This window comes from Haplochromis burtoni, unplaced genomic scaffold (assembly GCF_018398535.1).
Source record: "Haplochromis burtoni strain Fernald_Lab_line unplaced genomic scaffold, NCSU_Asbu1 Contig_27, whole genome shotgun sequence".
Classification (NCBI taxonomy): domain Eukaryota; kingdom Metazoa; phylum Chordata; class Actinopteri; order Cichliformes; family Cichlidae; genus Haplochromis; species Haplochromis burtoni.
Genome location: NW_024582388.1, coordinates 489,605 through 505,722, shown reverse-complemented (window position 1 = coordinate 505,722; position 16,118 = coordinate 489,605). Strand labels below are relative to the sequence as shown.

At 42.3% G+C, this 16,118-nt stretch overlaps 1 protein-coding gene across 5 annotated transcripts in view; it reads right to left on the bottom strand.

The window, feature by feature from the left end:
* The window catches only part of LOC102304111 (nuclear receptor coactivator 2), a 50,419-nt gene that overhangs the window by 4,944 nt on the left and 29,357 nt on the right, over nucleotides 1-16,118 (bottom strand). For 4 of the 5 annotated variants that reach the window (XM_005917992.3, XM_005917994.3, XM_005917996.3 and 1 more), the window contains 13 exons: nucleotides 13,474-13,577; nucleotides 12,319-12,496; nucleotides 11,839-12,021; nucleotides 10,323-10,424; nucleotides 9,784-9,924; nucleotides 9,016-9,163; nucleotides 5,257-6,475; nucleotides 1,727-1,961; nucleotides 1,360-1,581; nucleotides 1,035-1,220; nucleotides 843-948; nucleotides 592-760; nucleotides 180-500 (listed from right to left, as the gene is read on the bottom strand). In XM_005917992.3, the coding sequence (XP_005918054.1) occupies nucleotides 180-500; nucleotides 592-760; nucleotides 843-948; nucleotides 1,035-1,220; nucleotides 1,360-1,581; nucleotides 1,727-1,961; nucleotides 5,257-6,475; nucleotides 9,016-9,163; nucleotides 9,784-9,924; nucleotides 10,323-10,424; nucleotides 11,839-12,021; nucleotides 12,319-12,496; nucleotides 13,474-13,577 (3,314 nt within the window). The remainder of the gene's footprint in view (nucleotides 1-179; nucleotides 501-591; nucleotides 761-842; nucleotides 949-1,034; nucleotides 1,221-1,359; nucleotides 1,582-1,726; nucleotides 1,962-5,256; nucleotides 6,476-9,015; nucleotides 9,164-9,783; nucleotides 9,925-10,322; nucleotides 10,425-11,838; nucleotides 12,022-12,318; nucleotides 12,497-13,473; nucleotides 13,578-16,118) is intronic. The other variant, XM_005917995.3, reaches the window with a different exon arrangement.

The window sequence follows — 16,118 nt, the reverse complement described above, 5'->3', positions numbered from 1 at the left end:
TAAGCACTATTAGCTACAAGTAACGCCTACACAACCTGTAACTGCTCTGTCATCAAGCATTGAGCACAACCAACACTGTAATACAGTATTGCAACATCAATGTTATATTGTGTACAGTAAAACGTCTGGAAATCTGGAAAAAATAAAAGAGTGAAATTCAAATATTTGGCGCCACCTACCAGCTGAGCCTGGAGTCTGTGCTGCAGCTGAAGCCTCAGGTTATTGGGCTGTGGGGGCATCATAGGATTAGGCCCCCCTGGTCGTATGCCAGCCTGCCTCGGCCCTGCACCTCCAGGCATTCTCATCATTGGGGGATAACATGTGTGCGGCATTCTCTGAGCCCCCATGTGGCTTCCCATAGATTGGCCGTGATAACCACCATCAGGAGGCATGCCACCATAACTTGCCTGACCTGCATAGTGTTGACTGTAGAGAGGAGGCTTCATGCCAGCTGCTGGGTCCGAGGAGCCCAGGTACTGGTCCTGGTCTGGCAGATGACCCTGTAGAGTGGTGAAAAGTGCTTCACATGTTATTTACCAAAACTCCAAAACAGGTTATATGTTTAGCATAGAGTGGCTTAAAGGAGCTCACCTGTCCTGCCAATGTGGGGATTCCCAGCATTTTGTCAATCTCCTCTAGACCCTCGTAGTCCTTTAGCACCGAACACAACTGGTTCAGTAGAGTGCCTTCATCTGGCTGGCCCTCAGACCCTGTGCCGCAACACCCCATGCCATCCTCCTGGGGGACACTGTATGGTGGCCTGGAAGGTAAGTTGGCATTATTATCACACTAGATTCAGTGCTTCATTTTCTGCTTATGATGACTCTTCTCTTATGCCATACCTGCTTGGATTTCCATAATGATCCATCATCATTCGGTCTGGCCAAGGAGCAGTCTGATTAGGTGGAGCCTGCTGCTGAGGGTAAGGAGGCGTTGCCATGTCCAACTCTGCAGGGGAGAAATACACAGAATATCAGAAACAGCGTAGAATTCAAGGAGAGAAGAGTTTCTGTTATTTGCCCATTTTCTCTTACCGTTGCTCATCATCTGCATATTAACCATGGCTCTGGATCCAGATGGAACACTGCCTCTTGCAGGGAGTGCAGCATTCATGTTGGGAACCATACGACCAGGTCCAACTCCCTGGCCCATTACTGGGCCTGCAGAGCCCCCCATGGGCCTCTGGGGACTCCAACCTTGCTGCATGGAGCCACGCATTCCTGTTATGGGGAAAAGATTCATTCAAAGGTTATTTAGTATTATATATGTATTTGTATATATGTGTATATATGTATTTGACATACATATTTGCTATATAGCCAGAAATACACCTCAAAGTTATATCTTGTTCTGCCTCACCTGTGTTAGTCATTGCAGCTTGGTTAGCCATGCCCGCGTGGGGTCCCATCATGCCTTGTTGCTGCTGCTGTTGCATTAAGTGGTATGGGCTACTGTTCCTGTGCTGAGGAGGGAAAGGCCTGTTGGTGTGAGGGGAGGGGCCCATGCTGCTGTCAAGAGACATGCTCCTTATTGGAGGACCACCTTGAACCGGATGGCTGGGCCTGGGACCATTAAAGCCTGCTAGGAGGAAAAACAGTATTTTTTATTCCCCATACAGTACTGTACATATTTAGAGACAATCTGAAGATTTTCTCAATATTTAGCAAGTTCAAGATGTTGGAATGGTGTAATTCAGTCAAACACAAACACTGTGTTGTAGACGTACTTGCGGGGACGATGGGAGGGAAGGGTCTGTGCTGGGTGGGCGGGCTGCCGCTGTCTTTCATCTGCAGAATGTCAGAGATGATGGTCTGTTTGTCGACAGAGGAGGCAGGTGGCACAGAAGAGGAAGAGGATGACGAGGGATCAGCACCCCTGGTCGGTGGTTGACTGGGGAACAGCGGCTGCTGCTCCTGGCCACCACTTTGCAGGTTATCCAACAGGTCCTCGAGCTCATTGGTCTGAGACCAGCCACAGGGAAAAAACAGGATTAATAAATAGATTATTTATAGGATAAAATGACATAAAACACATTTTACATCACATGACAGTAGCACCAGTGTGCCACATTGCTGCATTACATCCAAACATACGTTGTAACATTATTTTCAGTGAAGGGCTGTTGACATTTAGGGAACTGAATAATGAAAAAAACGCATGCTTTCATGTGACAACGTGCAGAAATAGGGTTCGAAAGTAGATGTAACATCATGTGGTTTCATGTCTTTTTTCCATATGCTGTGGTAATCCTGGCATGCCACTAAAACTAGTTCATAATTCAAACAACGTATGTCACTATACGGTTGCCTCTGGCCATTTGGTTGATGAAGAGAGGAGGAGCTAAAAATAAACTGCTGGTGCTAATGAGGTCATGTGTGATGTACAGTAAGTCCCAATCACAGCTCTGTTTAACACCAAGAGAACACACACACAGATACAGAGTGAAAGGTGAAAACAGAATGGCCACACACCAAAGGAAACACTAGTAAAAAAGAAAAAATGTGTAAATGAAAAAATATATTTATTTTTATTATTTCAGAAGTTCGGCTGTTCATAACATTGTAATAGGACCCTGCTTTATAACTCGTGGTCTTGCTAGCTGTTAGCATGGTGTTCATATGTAATATAGCACAGAAACTGTAGTAGATACACAACTGCTAATAGGTGTGCCTCTATTCTCCGAAAGACTGAACTTCAGTCATTTTCCATTGGCCACTTCCTGTAGCTTACTTTTACCATAAATGCACCTGCCTTGTCAATAAGCAACAATCTGAACTGAATACAGATTTACTAACTAACCAATAACAGCAGGATAGAGGGTTACGACACTGAAACCAATGATGTGTTTGGGTTTAGCAATTTTTAACCACTTGAAGGAAACCACATACATAATATTAATGTGGGCAAATGATTACATGTTGATGCTAAAAATTGCGGGTGTCTGCTATTAGCCTAAACTTTAAGCAGTCGGTGTTACAGTAGGTCTGCCATGAGATCAAGCCTTAATTTCCATTGGTCAACAGACCCAGCTCCTGACTCACTAGCTGTACTTCATTGGACAAGTTTTGGTAGCTGCTAATCACCACACGTCGGCAACACCCCACCGTATGAGCTGTTTTGGAGATTCTCTAGTCTTATACATCTAATATGAAAAATCTACTGAAGTTATAGTTTATTTTAGCATACATCTAATTAACCTGGATCCAATAGGCATAAGGAAACAGGAGGTGAACTGTGAGGAGGATTTCTCTGTAGTCTCTCAGATCTTTACACTTGATAAATTCAAAAACCAACTGCTCACTTTCTTCCTGGCACATCACACCCCTGAACAGGTGTCAATATAATAACCAAACTCCATATCAATATCACATGTCAGAGGATTTATGGTTGATCAGTTTACATATCCCTGATAAGTCATAAAGTGTGTCTATAAAAGGAGGATGTGCTTCTCCAGTGCCAGTTAAACCTGGAGTCATTCTAATAGCCAGAAGAGGACAAGTCCTGTTAACAAAAACAAACATTTCCTTAATGAGGTCAGCCATTGTGGTGTCAACAGCTATTTCTAAATACTCAGTGGAGCAAGTTAACTTAGTCAGTTATCATCAAATGTATGGCAAAATACACAACACGTAGTGTAAGATTTAGGGCGTGACTATTTTGTGATTGCTACGGTGTACAGTATTCCTAATTTTTTTCAGTTAGTTCCACCATCTGCTCATAACATGTAGTTTAAAAACAGATTACAGTGACAATGAGGCTCATCTCGAGGCTTAAAAATGGAGTCCCCAAATTTGTGGGTGACATCACTGTGTCCATCTTTTCAATACAGTCTAAGTGATGAGCCACAGAATTGTTAAAGCATGTTTAAACAAACTGTCAGGTTCAGTTCAGTTCTAGTGACACATGCTCACCAGAGATGGATAGACTTTGACCATTGTTTCAAGGTCCACTGACAGATGTTCATCCACTGAGATAAAGTTTTCATATGTAATATTTATTCTGATGATGCCCATTTGGTTCCTGGAATAAACGTTTAAAAAATGTTCATGGGATTTAACATTATTTTAAAAAAATTCAACCCTCCAAATCTAACAAATCTATAAAGTTTTCTATTAAATGGTGGCAGACATCATGGTTTATTCTTCTAGGATGCTGTGATGTGCACACATATGGATATTTTTAAACATTCAGGCACACCACACATGCAGCCGTGCACACTTATACAAATGCACACAAACACACCTACATGTGTGCTGATCCATAGCAACACAACTCCTCTGCTGTTCCTGCAAGATATGCCTCAAACACAGTAAGTAAACTTTCCCAGCGAAACTGCAACTCTGCACACACACACACACACACACACACACACACACACACACACACACACACACACACACACACACACAGGAGACCTGTGCAGTGTTTTTGAAATCTCATTCCCATACAGTATTGGTTTCCCTTGTTCTTCGCTCACACACACTGACTCACACATATGCCTAAGCCTTTAAACAGTACTCCTCTGCTTTCTTTGCCAGGGCATCTTGTGTTTCTGGGAGCGTGGGGGGCAGTGTGCCATTGGCTGTCTAAAGAGGAACTCAACACGGATCTCACAGAACAAACGAGCATCACCGACCACATTTCTTACTTTTAGGTGTTCATGTGAACCTTAAGCAATTGCAAAGATTTGTTAACAATACAGTTTTCCCAAGAAATTGAATCATCTATTAAAACAGATGTAGCGTTATGTGTTGCTTAGACAATGATGCATCTCAGTGCTTATTTTGAGGGATTCAGGGCTCCCTGTGTAGTTAGTAAAAACTCCTAATATTGAGGCCTCTGACTGTGTAGCATTTGTAACAATGACTATGACTTAAAAGTGCTGTTTTCTTAGGCTGATACTTGAAAGTATTTTTAAATTGACTAAGTTTGGAGGGAGCAAGAATTAATCAGCAATGTGCTCGTTGTAAATGAGAAACAGCTGATGACTTTGATGTTACATGTAGTAAAGACATCATATTGTAGCAGGAAGCTATGACAACTACTACTGAAACATGAAAGCTGTAATATTTAAGGCTATTTTATGTAACAAAGGAACTGAAAATACATGGAAATAATTGAGCTTCACCACCTGAAACCTAAAAAAAAAAAGCATTTAAAAACTAAACGGAACTGAACCGAGCACACAGGGCAAACAAAAAACAAGCTGACGCTACCAAACCAGTAGTTAATAAATCTGCCTGATAAATTACTGACCTGTGGCTCCATGTTAAAGCCTGTTTCTGGTTTCTCAGTCTTAACGCTGGAGAGCTTCAGTCCTTCACCAGGTTCTATCTTGATGGCTTTATCCAGGATGCTGTTATCATCCCTGTCCAGGAGATAGCGAAGCAATGCATTGTCCTTCTTTTTGGGGCTCCCTGGCTCCTGTTTTGTGCAGAGTTCACCTAGAGCAGTCATGCTGTCCCCGGAGGCCGACTCTGGACCAATGGGATCTTTTCCGGTTGCTTCAGCTGTTAGTTTGGCCAACTCCACGGGCGAGGTGCTGTTTTGCAGCAACCTGTGAAGAATTTTATGTTTCTCCTTTAAAGAGGTGGAGTGGTTGTTATGTCCCACCCCACCTACACCACCAAGCTGGTCCTTACAGATCTGGTCATCTCCGAAAGCACCCGTTGGTGAGCAGGGATCAGAGGGCTCCAACTTGGTGGTGAGCAGCTGGAGCAGCTTGGTATGGCCTTTGGTGTTCAGAAGTTGGTTTGGCGCATCACTAAGGTCACCCAGACTCTCCCGGTCACCATCTCTTCCCTCCCCCTGATCACCTTCCTGGTTCTGGGATGTCAAAAGGTCTTGCTCCTGAAAAGTTCCAAATAGGTCAACCTCTAAGCTTATATTGTTCTTGGCTTTTTGGCTACTGGGGTTGGAGCTGTGAAGAGGGCTCTGAAGGCCGACTGGTTTTCTGTCAGGGGACTCTGGGTGCTGTCCTTCACTGAGTCCCTGGGAAATCCTGTGGCCCTGGCTGAGAGCCTGCAGTGCGCTAAGAGAGTTAAACCCTTGGTTGGTTCCTGTGCTGCTGCACACAGGGGCTGGCGATCGGAGGCTGGCTGCAGGAGAGAAAGAGCCAGGAGGGTGCTGGGGGAGATGCGGACTACTACAGCTGCTGCTGCTAGCTGGCATGCTGGGGCTCTGGCGATGACGAGGAGACAACATGGCACCTTGGGCCCCTGAGGTGATACTGGGGCTTCCCAAGGCTAAAGGGCTGCCCAGCTTTTGTGCATGGCTATTTCCCTGAGGCGTAGGCGCTCGCCCTGACATAGCTCCATAACCACGTCCAAGGTTGCCAGAGGCTGTGGCAGCGTAGTGTGTGTTGCTGGTGACACTGGCGTCAGGGGAAGGAGAAGACACACTCATACTGGTTGGGGTCATTGGTTTGGCCATAGCCTGACTGGCAGATGTGTCTGCAGTCATGCTGCCGTTTTCCCTGGATGAAAAAGAAGACAGTCAAGAATGAGACCTATTCAGTTATGTGCTGTCAGTATGCAGATATGCAGACTCAGTGTGTATGCTGAGCTGATAAAGCTTGACAAAACATAAGGGATAAAACCTACAAGCCACATGTCACACAGTTATACATAAAAGAGATGAAAATAAAGATTTAACGTGAAGCAGGCTCTATTATAATGATATAAACGTCCAAATAAAATTCTATTATACCACCTACGGTTATTGTGTGCAATCCATCATCCCTGGGAGATTCCACTGACCAACACTTTCTAGTGACCAGTGTCTTTTGAATTTTGCACAATGTGTTTGCATTCAAATATAGACCCCTTCCTTCCTGCTGCATGTATTTTTCTTTTTGGAGTGTCATCTTGGGGAGAACTGTTTTCTCGAATGGCTGAAAAGGAAGTCGGTGTGTTGGTGCCTTAGTATCCTGCACCTTGCCCTTTTTCATGTTAAACATTTGCCTGGTGAAGACGTAATAGAGTTGATATGCTTTTTCTTGAATCACACTCGAATACAGCTTTTGCAGATGAAAAAAAATTATATTGTTGTATCTTCAAAGATGCCCATTCAATCACATCTTATTCAGTTAGATTTGTCAGTGGTGATGGTATAAACAGAAAGGCAACGAACTTTGATTCTGAGTTTCAGAGCCTACAGACTGAGGCATCAGTCTTTTAGTCCAAAGTCCAAAACATTCTGGAATAAGTGATAACGATGTCACATGTAAGGATTAAGTAGAGTACACCATAAAGTAAAACAACCAGAGCAGGTCTGCGAGTATACACAAGTGAGAAAACATCATAGTAACAAGGGACAGAGGGAGTAACTGTAACAGAGGGAGACTTTCAAACATCAATCAGCTTCAGCTCCACCAAACACACAAAGCTCTCATTGTGCTGAATTCTAGTGCAATAATTTTCAATGTGAAACTTGTGGAAGTAAAAAGGGCAAGTTCTTGCCATTGATCCACAAACACTCTGGGTAACAGTCCTGGCATTGTTTTCTGACCACTGTCCAAACCCAGACTTTGAGCATTCATATCAGCACTTGGATGTTGGTAGAGTCGCAATCCTTCCCTGTGGAGGGAAGGAGGAATGAGGGCACTGTGGACTGGACTGGCTGGTAGTTCTTGTGTGACTTTTGGCTTTAACATACGATGACAACTCTGTATAAGAGACTCTCTGTTTACAATGCAAACTACAGAACCAAATGAGGAAGAAAATGACCAAAATTGTTAGGGAATGTAAAAAAACACAAAAGTACATCTTTTTCTTTAACTAAAATAAGTATGTCGCTTTTTCTGAATGGATGAAGGCAATTTGGGGAAAGAATTTGGTTTGAATAAGGAAGAGAGAAACTTGGCACTTGGATGGAGTTAAGTGGCAGCTGCAAGGGTGATCAGAAGATTCATAAACAAGAAATCATATGACTTAACTCCTCAAATCTAAAGGTTTTCTAAGACTGGAGGACAGATATGAAGCTTAATCTGGAAAGACTCTCCCATTCTTGATTTTAGCATTTTGGGGTGCCACCATCAGACCTTTTTGGATAAAAAGGTGGAATATCAGCAAGTCTGGTTGCTGGTGTTATCTGTGCAGCACAGATACAGATGTTAAGTAACACATTAATGAAATACAAGAATTCCACTCACCAAAAGAAGAAATGACATACTTGGACAGGACTTTTTAATCTTTAAACCAGCAGAGAGCCAAGCTAACTGCTTTAAAATCCTTTGAAGGGCACTTTTGAGGCCCCAGCAGGCCCATTGTTGTTTGCTGTGTGAGTATACTGTGTTGCTCTCTTCTCTGTCTTAGGTAACGCCTATCTCTCTGCGGAGCCAGTGAGTAGCACTCAGCAATCAGGCCTGGGAGTACTTAAACTGGGGAAGATGAGCTTTTCAGGGCAGAGTCCTTTGTCTCTGCAGCATTTGAGTGGTGTGCACAATACACAGGCACAAACAGAGCAGGTCAAACAAGAGGTCTGGTTCAGAGATTTAATTTGCGGAGATGGAGCCACATGGTTAATGATACAAATTTTAAACCAACAATTTAAACAGGTGATTTATTTTTTAAATGGTCATGCTCCTATATTTGTTATGAAAGAGGAAATTAGCTATAGAGACCAAAAGTAATTTATGTACCAGATGTACCAATCAAGTATATTTCTGCTGTAAATTAGGCTTTTAAGTAGTCATTTGAACAACTGTTCAAGTCTTATGTGTGTGACATAATTGTCACTTGTTCTGACCATATGTTTTTACATTTGGTTGTAGTTACACATTTACTACAACTTGTCAATGTTTTTTTGTAGGAATTAGAACAAGATAAACCTTAGCGCTAAACCTTACATTGATTGTCTTAAATCTAAAAGAAATATTTCAGAGCAAGAAACTCAAAATCTTTTGTGTGAAAAATGCAACATATCTTCTTTTCAGCAAAACAATAAGTTAATGAAACATAAAGGGCACTGGGTCTCGTGTAGTGAAGACAAAGGAAAAGAAAGAGTGAGTGGTACCTCTGCAGGACATGGAGGGACATGTATAGCTGTGGTTCATTTGTTGCTGGAGATCGGACCAGTTTGCTCTTAGTGTGCGCTGAGACGATGGTGCCGTCAGCCAGGGAGAATCGGTAAAGAGGGCTGAGCGCATGGCTGTTTCTCAACACTGGAAGGGAACCAACAAAAAAAAATAAAATCAGGTTTCATCATTATGTGAATGATAAATACTGAGTAAAACTGGTAGAGGGAATTAATTTCTGGTAGCAGAGGTAACAAAAAAAATACAGAAAAGCGTAGCTGTTGTGGAGTGGCGGTGCAGTGGTTAGTAGAATTACCAAAAAAAGTCCTGGGTTCAAATCCAGACTGGGCCCTTTTTGTGTTGTTATTTGTGTGTCTGAAGACGTGCATGGGTCAGGCTATTTGGTGATTCCAAATTGTAGGTGTGAGTGTTAATGGTTGTCTATCTGTATGTTTAGTCCTGTGACTAATCCTGCTGGCAGTTTAAAGCACCAATGCAACCCAAAATTGGATGAGTACAAATAGACCAATAGTTATCATTTTTGGATATTTATGATAATAAAATGTACCTTTGGCAGAAAATGTTATTTCCTAAGATTTAAACACAGACAACTCAAACTTTCTATTAAGTAAAATGAACATGTCCTGGCTTAAAATGACTAATTTATGAACTATGAAGACCATTTTCCGTTGCTTATCCCCACTTACAACCTGGAGCTGTATAAGTGGAAGGAAGCAGATGGATGAATGTGAAGAAAACTGTTTTACCCTCTTGATGGTGCTTTTTGGCGAAGGACATTTCCCCTTCATTCTGCAGGTGGAACCTCTGAATGCACCGTCGAACCAGGTCCTCCCAGCCTGGCTTCATGGATGCCCGCAGCTGACTAGTATCCAGTGATGTGATCTTACCTGAATCGGTAAAATATGACATTGATATTTGCAGATTACTAGTCATGTTTTAGAATATGCATCAAAATACATATAGACCCAAAGATGGAACCGCAACATCTGTGGATTTCACAGATGCAGCCAAAAGATTCTGTCTGCTCTTATTTTCTTCCAACAGAAATTATTTCATCATTTGCTACCTAAAATTTTAGAAGCTATCAAAATTTTTGGTGGTGGTCAGATTCCACACCAGCACAGCAATGGTGAAAGCCATGTCTTTGAGTAGGACAGTAGCATCATTTCCAGGCTGACTTGAAGCTGTTTCAGATACTAACAACATATTCTTATTGTATTTTATGCTGGCAAGCTACCACAGATCATACAGCATATTAACCCAGGACCTAGCCCTGCGGATGTACCTTGAAGATCCTGGCGTGTGGTGAAGCTCTCATACGTGGGCATCACAGGTCTCTCTTTGACAGGGGCTCTTCTTGCCACACAGATGAGACATGACTGGAAATCTGCAAAATTGAAAAAATAAACAGGTTACATTATAGAATAAGTAATAATAATGGATTGGATTTATATAGCGCTTTTCTAGGCACCCAAAGCGCTTTACAATACCACTATTCATTCACTCTCACATTCATACACTGGTGGAGGCAAGCTACAGTTGTAGTGCCAGCTGCCCTGGGGCAGACTGACAGAAGCGAGGCTGCCATATCGCGCCATCGGCCCCTCTGGCCAACACCAGTAGGCAAGTAGGGTAAAGTGTCTTGCCCAAGAACACAACGACCAGGACAGAGAGCCCAGGGATCGAACCGGCGACCTTCCGGTTACAGATGCGATTCCCAACCCCCTGAGCCACGGTCGCCACAAGTCCTGCCTCTAATGCAACAGGGACTGCGAATGAAAGGCTCTTATAGCTTTAGTAACCTTTGATAGTGAAGCACCTCAAAATATAATGTAGTCAATACAGCGTCGGTGAATGTGTGAAAAACTGAATGTTATAAACATCTAAAAACTGGAATGTGTTAAACTGTACAGGTGTATGTAATAGTGTGACTCCCAGCCCAGGTGTATCTTCATCCCCTCGGCTGGGGCATCATACCTCCTACCCACATCATTCTACCAGCCTAGATCGAATACTAAAGCAGCTTCAGCTTTACTCTCAGCCGTTTTGTTAACCCTGTCTGTTCCACAACCTTAACATCAAACACACCCACAGCTTCACCTCAGCACTGAAATCAAACAGGACAACTGTGACCTCACCCCCGACATTGATGTCAGCACTACTCTCAATCAGAGTCAATCTACACATCAACCTAAATCTCAGTCTCAACCTGCAGCCTTCACTCCGTCCACCAGATATCCTCCTCTTGACGTGGGAGACACTGGCACAATATCTGGTTGTCAGACATCTAAAATTAGATTGGCAGACAGATTCTTTTCCCTAATGTGCATGTGTGTGTGATTAGATTAGATGGGAAGATGACAAAGTGCCACACACTAATTAGTCTCTTCCAGTGGATGGGAGGGAAAATAGAGAGAAGTGATGATGGAAGGAGGACAGGACACAAGAGACTGGGAGACCCAGGATGGTAAGAGTGATAGGAAAGTGACAGAAAGTCAAGACACAGACTGGGTGGTGGAGAAAAAAAAAAAAAGGAAATGACAGTGTAAAAGAAGTGCACACAAGTGAAAGGGCCAAAGTCACTCTACTACATGGTGAGAAATAACAAAAAACGGGACCAAATCAGCAGAGACAGAAGAAGACATAAAGACGGGGACTGCAAATAGGAAGCGAGGAATAAAGGCATGACAGAGCGAAAATGGAAAATGAGCAGGTGAATCTGAGAAAATAAAAGAAGAAAAATAAAAGGACAGAAAAGAGTGACAAAAACACAAGTATACTGGCATAAGGAGAGACAATACCTTCCCCCTCTTCTCTGATTGACTTGGGTTCAGAGACAGCAAAACACTGCATGGTCTCATACTTCTGCTGCGCCGCCTCCTGCTGATCTGAGGTCAGCCGGGCTTCACCGTCAGCATGAGGGTTGATCAACATGCGACAGTTAAAGGTGTGGCTGTTCCTGTTGGACGAATCGCGATGATTGACTGAGAGACAGGGAGAGATGCCAAAACAAAGAGGAGACAGCATGAGCATGTTAAATTTCCAACATAAACACTGCAGCATCAAACAAATTCGATATAAGATAAAAAAGCTACAAGAAAAGCTCATTTCACAAAACAGTAAATGCTCCCAACAGTAAGCTACTAGCCACAACCCATTACAAAACATGAAAAATGATCTAAACCAATCACTTTTTCTGCTTTCTATCAACATGGCCGAGTTGTAAGATAAAAAGAAAGTGAAGATTCTCTCAGTGCTGCCAAAGTCAATAACTTTCTCACCCAGGCTCTTGGGCAGGAGGTTCTTGATGAACTCGGTGTGATCTCCAACATGCAGCACGCTGTAGACGCTGGTGTTCATCAGCTCCTCCTGCTGGTAGCGCAAATACTGGCTGACATTCTCCGACACAAACACTATGTTGCCTTCCATGTTGACAACAAAGAAGAAGCCGTCCAGGGCCTGAAGGTGGATGTGAAGACAGGATGAAAGAGAGAGAATAGAGAGCCAACAGAAAACATGAAGGGGAAGAAAGGGAAAATGGGAAGAAGACAAATTGGGAGAGACTCACGTTACTCAGTTAAAGTTTAGATGGATATCTACTACAAATAAATGCTAATATTCTCAAATACCGAGCATGATTCGAGGCACCGCAGCACATCCCAGTGACCGCGGTGTGATTTTCTGTGTATTTTTTCTTTCATTTTCCACCTTAATGCACAGACTGTGATTTTTTTTCCTTTAGCACACCCATGTTTGCACAAAGGTATCCTGACACCAGTGCAGAATAGAATATAATGGAAAAAAGATGTTGCTTGAATTCTGTTTATCTTACAGACTCCAGGCCGACACCTCGGTGCGCGTTGCTGCTGGTGAACGCTATATATAGCCTGTCTGTATGTGTGGTCAGGCTCCGCCCCTCCTTTTCTAATCTGGCTTTTCACAAAGGTATTTATACCTCACCGGGTCCCATGTTATACGTCGTCACATACCCGTGCATACACACACTCACACTCAAGTAGGTTGGATGACTGCATTAGAGTTTGTCACAGAAACTCTTATCACTCTGTGTCGCTGCAGAAAGATGCTCTAAATTGTCAACATACATGAAATATTTGCAGCCATAATGAGGTCAGATCTCCTTTTTTAGCATTTGCATTTTTGCCCTATTTCAACTGCTGTGACGATAGCATCAGAAACCAGTGAGAAGCTCTCATAATCATTGTCACAGTACATAAATTTATGAAGCACTAGATTAGTGAATTGAAACTATTCACTTGTCCTCAGTTTTGGCAGCAGCAGCAAAAGCAGTAATCCTTTTTGGTTTTACCATCGTGCCTACAAATAGCTTGTTTTGATTATTACTGATATGACTGTCATGGCTGTCATTTTTTCCCCCAACACATGTATTGTAGCCACAAACTGTTGGTTGAACCCACCTCCAGCATCATGGGCCCAAGAGTGTCTTTATCAATAACACCTTGGCCTGTGGACGAGACGTCTGCTTGCTGCACCTCCTCTGCATCGGCCACCGGAGCCTTTTCTGTAACAGACATGACAAAATTTCATCTCCGAGTCAAGAAAGATCTTCTTGTTCAATGGTTTCAACGCAAGGCTGTAACGACTTGAGATTTGCACTCCTCGATGTTACTGTGGGCAAAAAATCTGTAGAAAATCATAGTTATCTTCAGTATACACTTACTGTGACACACCTAATCAATATTAAAAGTATTGATAAGGTAATAACAATAATAAAAATAGCCTACATTCCTTTACCATCCAACAGGGAACAGATCAAGAAAAAAACTGCACGAAACATTTGAAGTTATTTAATGAAGGCATGACTCATTGATGATGGAGCATGTCAGCAGCATCAAAAGGAAAGCTTGTTTCCAATGAACCAGCTCACTGTATGTGTATCAGAGAAATATGCTCATTTTCTTGGAAAACTATCTTGTCAGACCGAAGCTTTCACTGTAGCTCTCCCTCTTAGTGGGTATTTTATTTTCACAGAAAACACTGACAGTATTGTTTTTGTGATGATGAAGCCTTCAGGCAAACACACACCCACTCAGAGACTGTTTTTTTATGTACACCAAGACCTTTCACACATTACATTCTTTGGCTAGTCCTTACTCTAACCTTGTGCTTATATAAACTCTAAACCAATCTTCCAGCAGCACGATCCTGTGTAGATTTCAGTGGTGGGGATGTCGCGGGCAGCAGGTATCACTACTCTAATGCCTTCTACATTTTACACTTTCGTAGCCATACTAGAGGCCAGTCTCCACTCTCCTCCCTGGTTGTACCACTGGACTGTTAAGCCTCCCATGGCCCCATTAGACCACATAGCTGACATTCCTGTTGTGGGACCGGAGCTGTACAGAGTCATCAGCCTTAAACCCTGTCACAGAGAGCCTGGGGTGGCTCTGCAGTGCACGTTGGAGGGTATTACAATAATACTCAGCATTTTTTTTTTTAAATCAATAAATATGTTACACTCCAGTTGACACGATCAATTTATGCACTCAGGTTTGGACCCCAAAGCCCCAATTTACACGAAGAAGCAAAAGAGTTATTCTGCATACCGCTGCCTATAAATTAAGCTTACATAATCAGAATAACTTTCAAGCTAAACATCACAGCAAAAACACTCAATACTAGCAGTCAAACTTGCATATTAACAGCTGTGTACTATACATAATGCAGTATGCAGTATTGACAAACGCACAGCTCATTAGATCTAAACAGCTTTATTCAAGCCAACACCTTAAGCAGCAGTTTGAATAATGAGACAACTTCAGCTAAACAAAGCAGGGTGGGAAAAAAATCCATCTCCCATCAAGTGGGTGAGATTCCATTTTTCTAAATGAATATAAAATGTCTAATATATGGTTATATACATTTTACATTAAACAAAGCAGGCTGCAAAAATGTGTCAGAATAGCAAAGAACAGTTTTCTTTATGGAGAGCCATGTATTAAATGCAGAATTTCCAAATATCTTGGTGGACAACGGATGATGATTACACCCTTTTCATTGCTAGTTAACACTCTTTAAAACAAACCCATCCTCTGCACTGGCTTATTTAGCTTAGGAAGCTGAGATTTGAAATAATTAACTGGTTAATTGAGTAACAGACAGGAAATTAAGTGCCAACACAACTGATTGCTTACAGTAAGTCATTACTAAACATAGAGATGGATGTCACCCGCTGGTTAGTGAAATCCCCTTTGTGGAGCCTTAAGCAGAGCGTTGTTTTTTTATTTTTATCACTGGTGTTTTTGCATTTGAGTGAGAACCAAGGACACGGCACACTCATATGGTAGTGCACGCTCACTACACAAATACTCATCATCTAGAATTTTACCCTGCAGTAAGTGTAAATATGAGCTGTGAGCCAAAGAGCATAAACACACACCTTGTCGCCTGACTATCATGAATGGGTACGTACAATGCTATTTTCTCACCTGTTTGTTTCTGTGAGCTTTCCATCAGGTGACATGTGACATGTTTTTTTGTCTGAATTCATAACTTTTGTGTGAAATCGACCTCAGCAGGTCAAAAAGATGCAGACAATAGTGGCTCTCTGAAGTTGACCAGGCAGCTGTGTGTATTATCTGTTTGTATGTGTGTGTGCGTGTGTGTGCTTATTCAGCTGTTGTTTTCAAATGCAAACTGCGCCATGACACATGGACACCAAGTGGCTGACCACAGGAACTAAAAGAGGAGAGGGGCCATGAGAAAATGAGTGATGAAGCCAGCAAAGATAAGAGATAAAGATATGGGCAAGAGAGACAAATGGAAGTACAGAGATAAGACAGAGGCTGTGTAGGAGACATGAAAGATACAACAGGTTAACAGAAAGAGGAAATGAAAATATAGAAAATAACAGAAGAATAAAAGAGTGTATAAAACAAGACAAACAAAGAAGAAAGAAGAAAATACAAGGAAGAAAAAAGGATAAAAAAGAACAGAAATGAAAGGACAAACACATGAAAAAGAAGATAAGAGAATGAGGAAAAAGAGTGGGTAAAGCAAGCTCGGGAGGGAAAGAAAAGAGGAGAAAGACGAGGATAAGGAA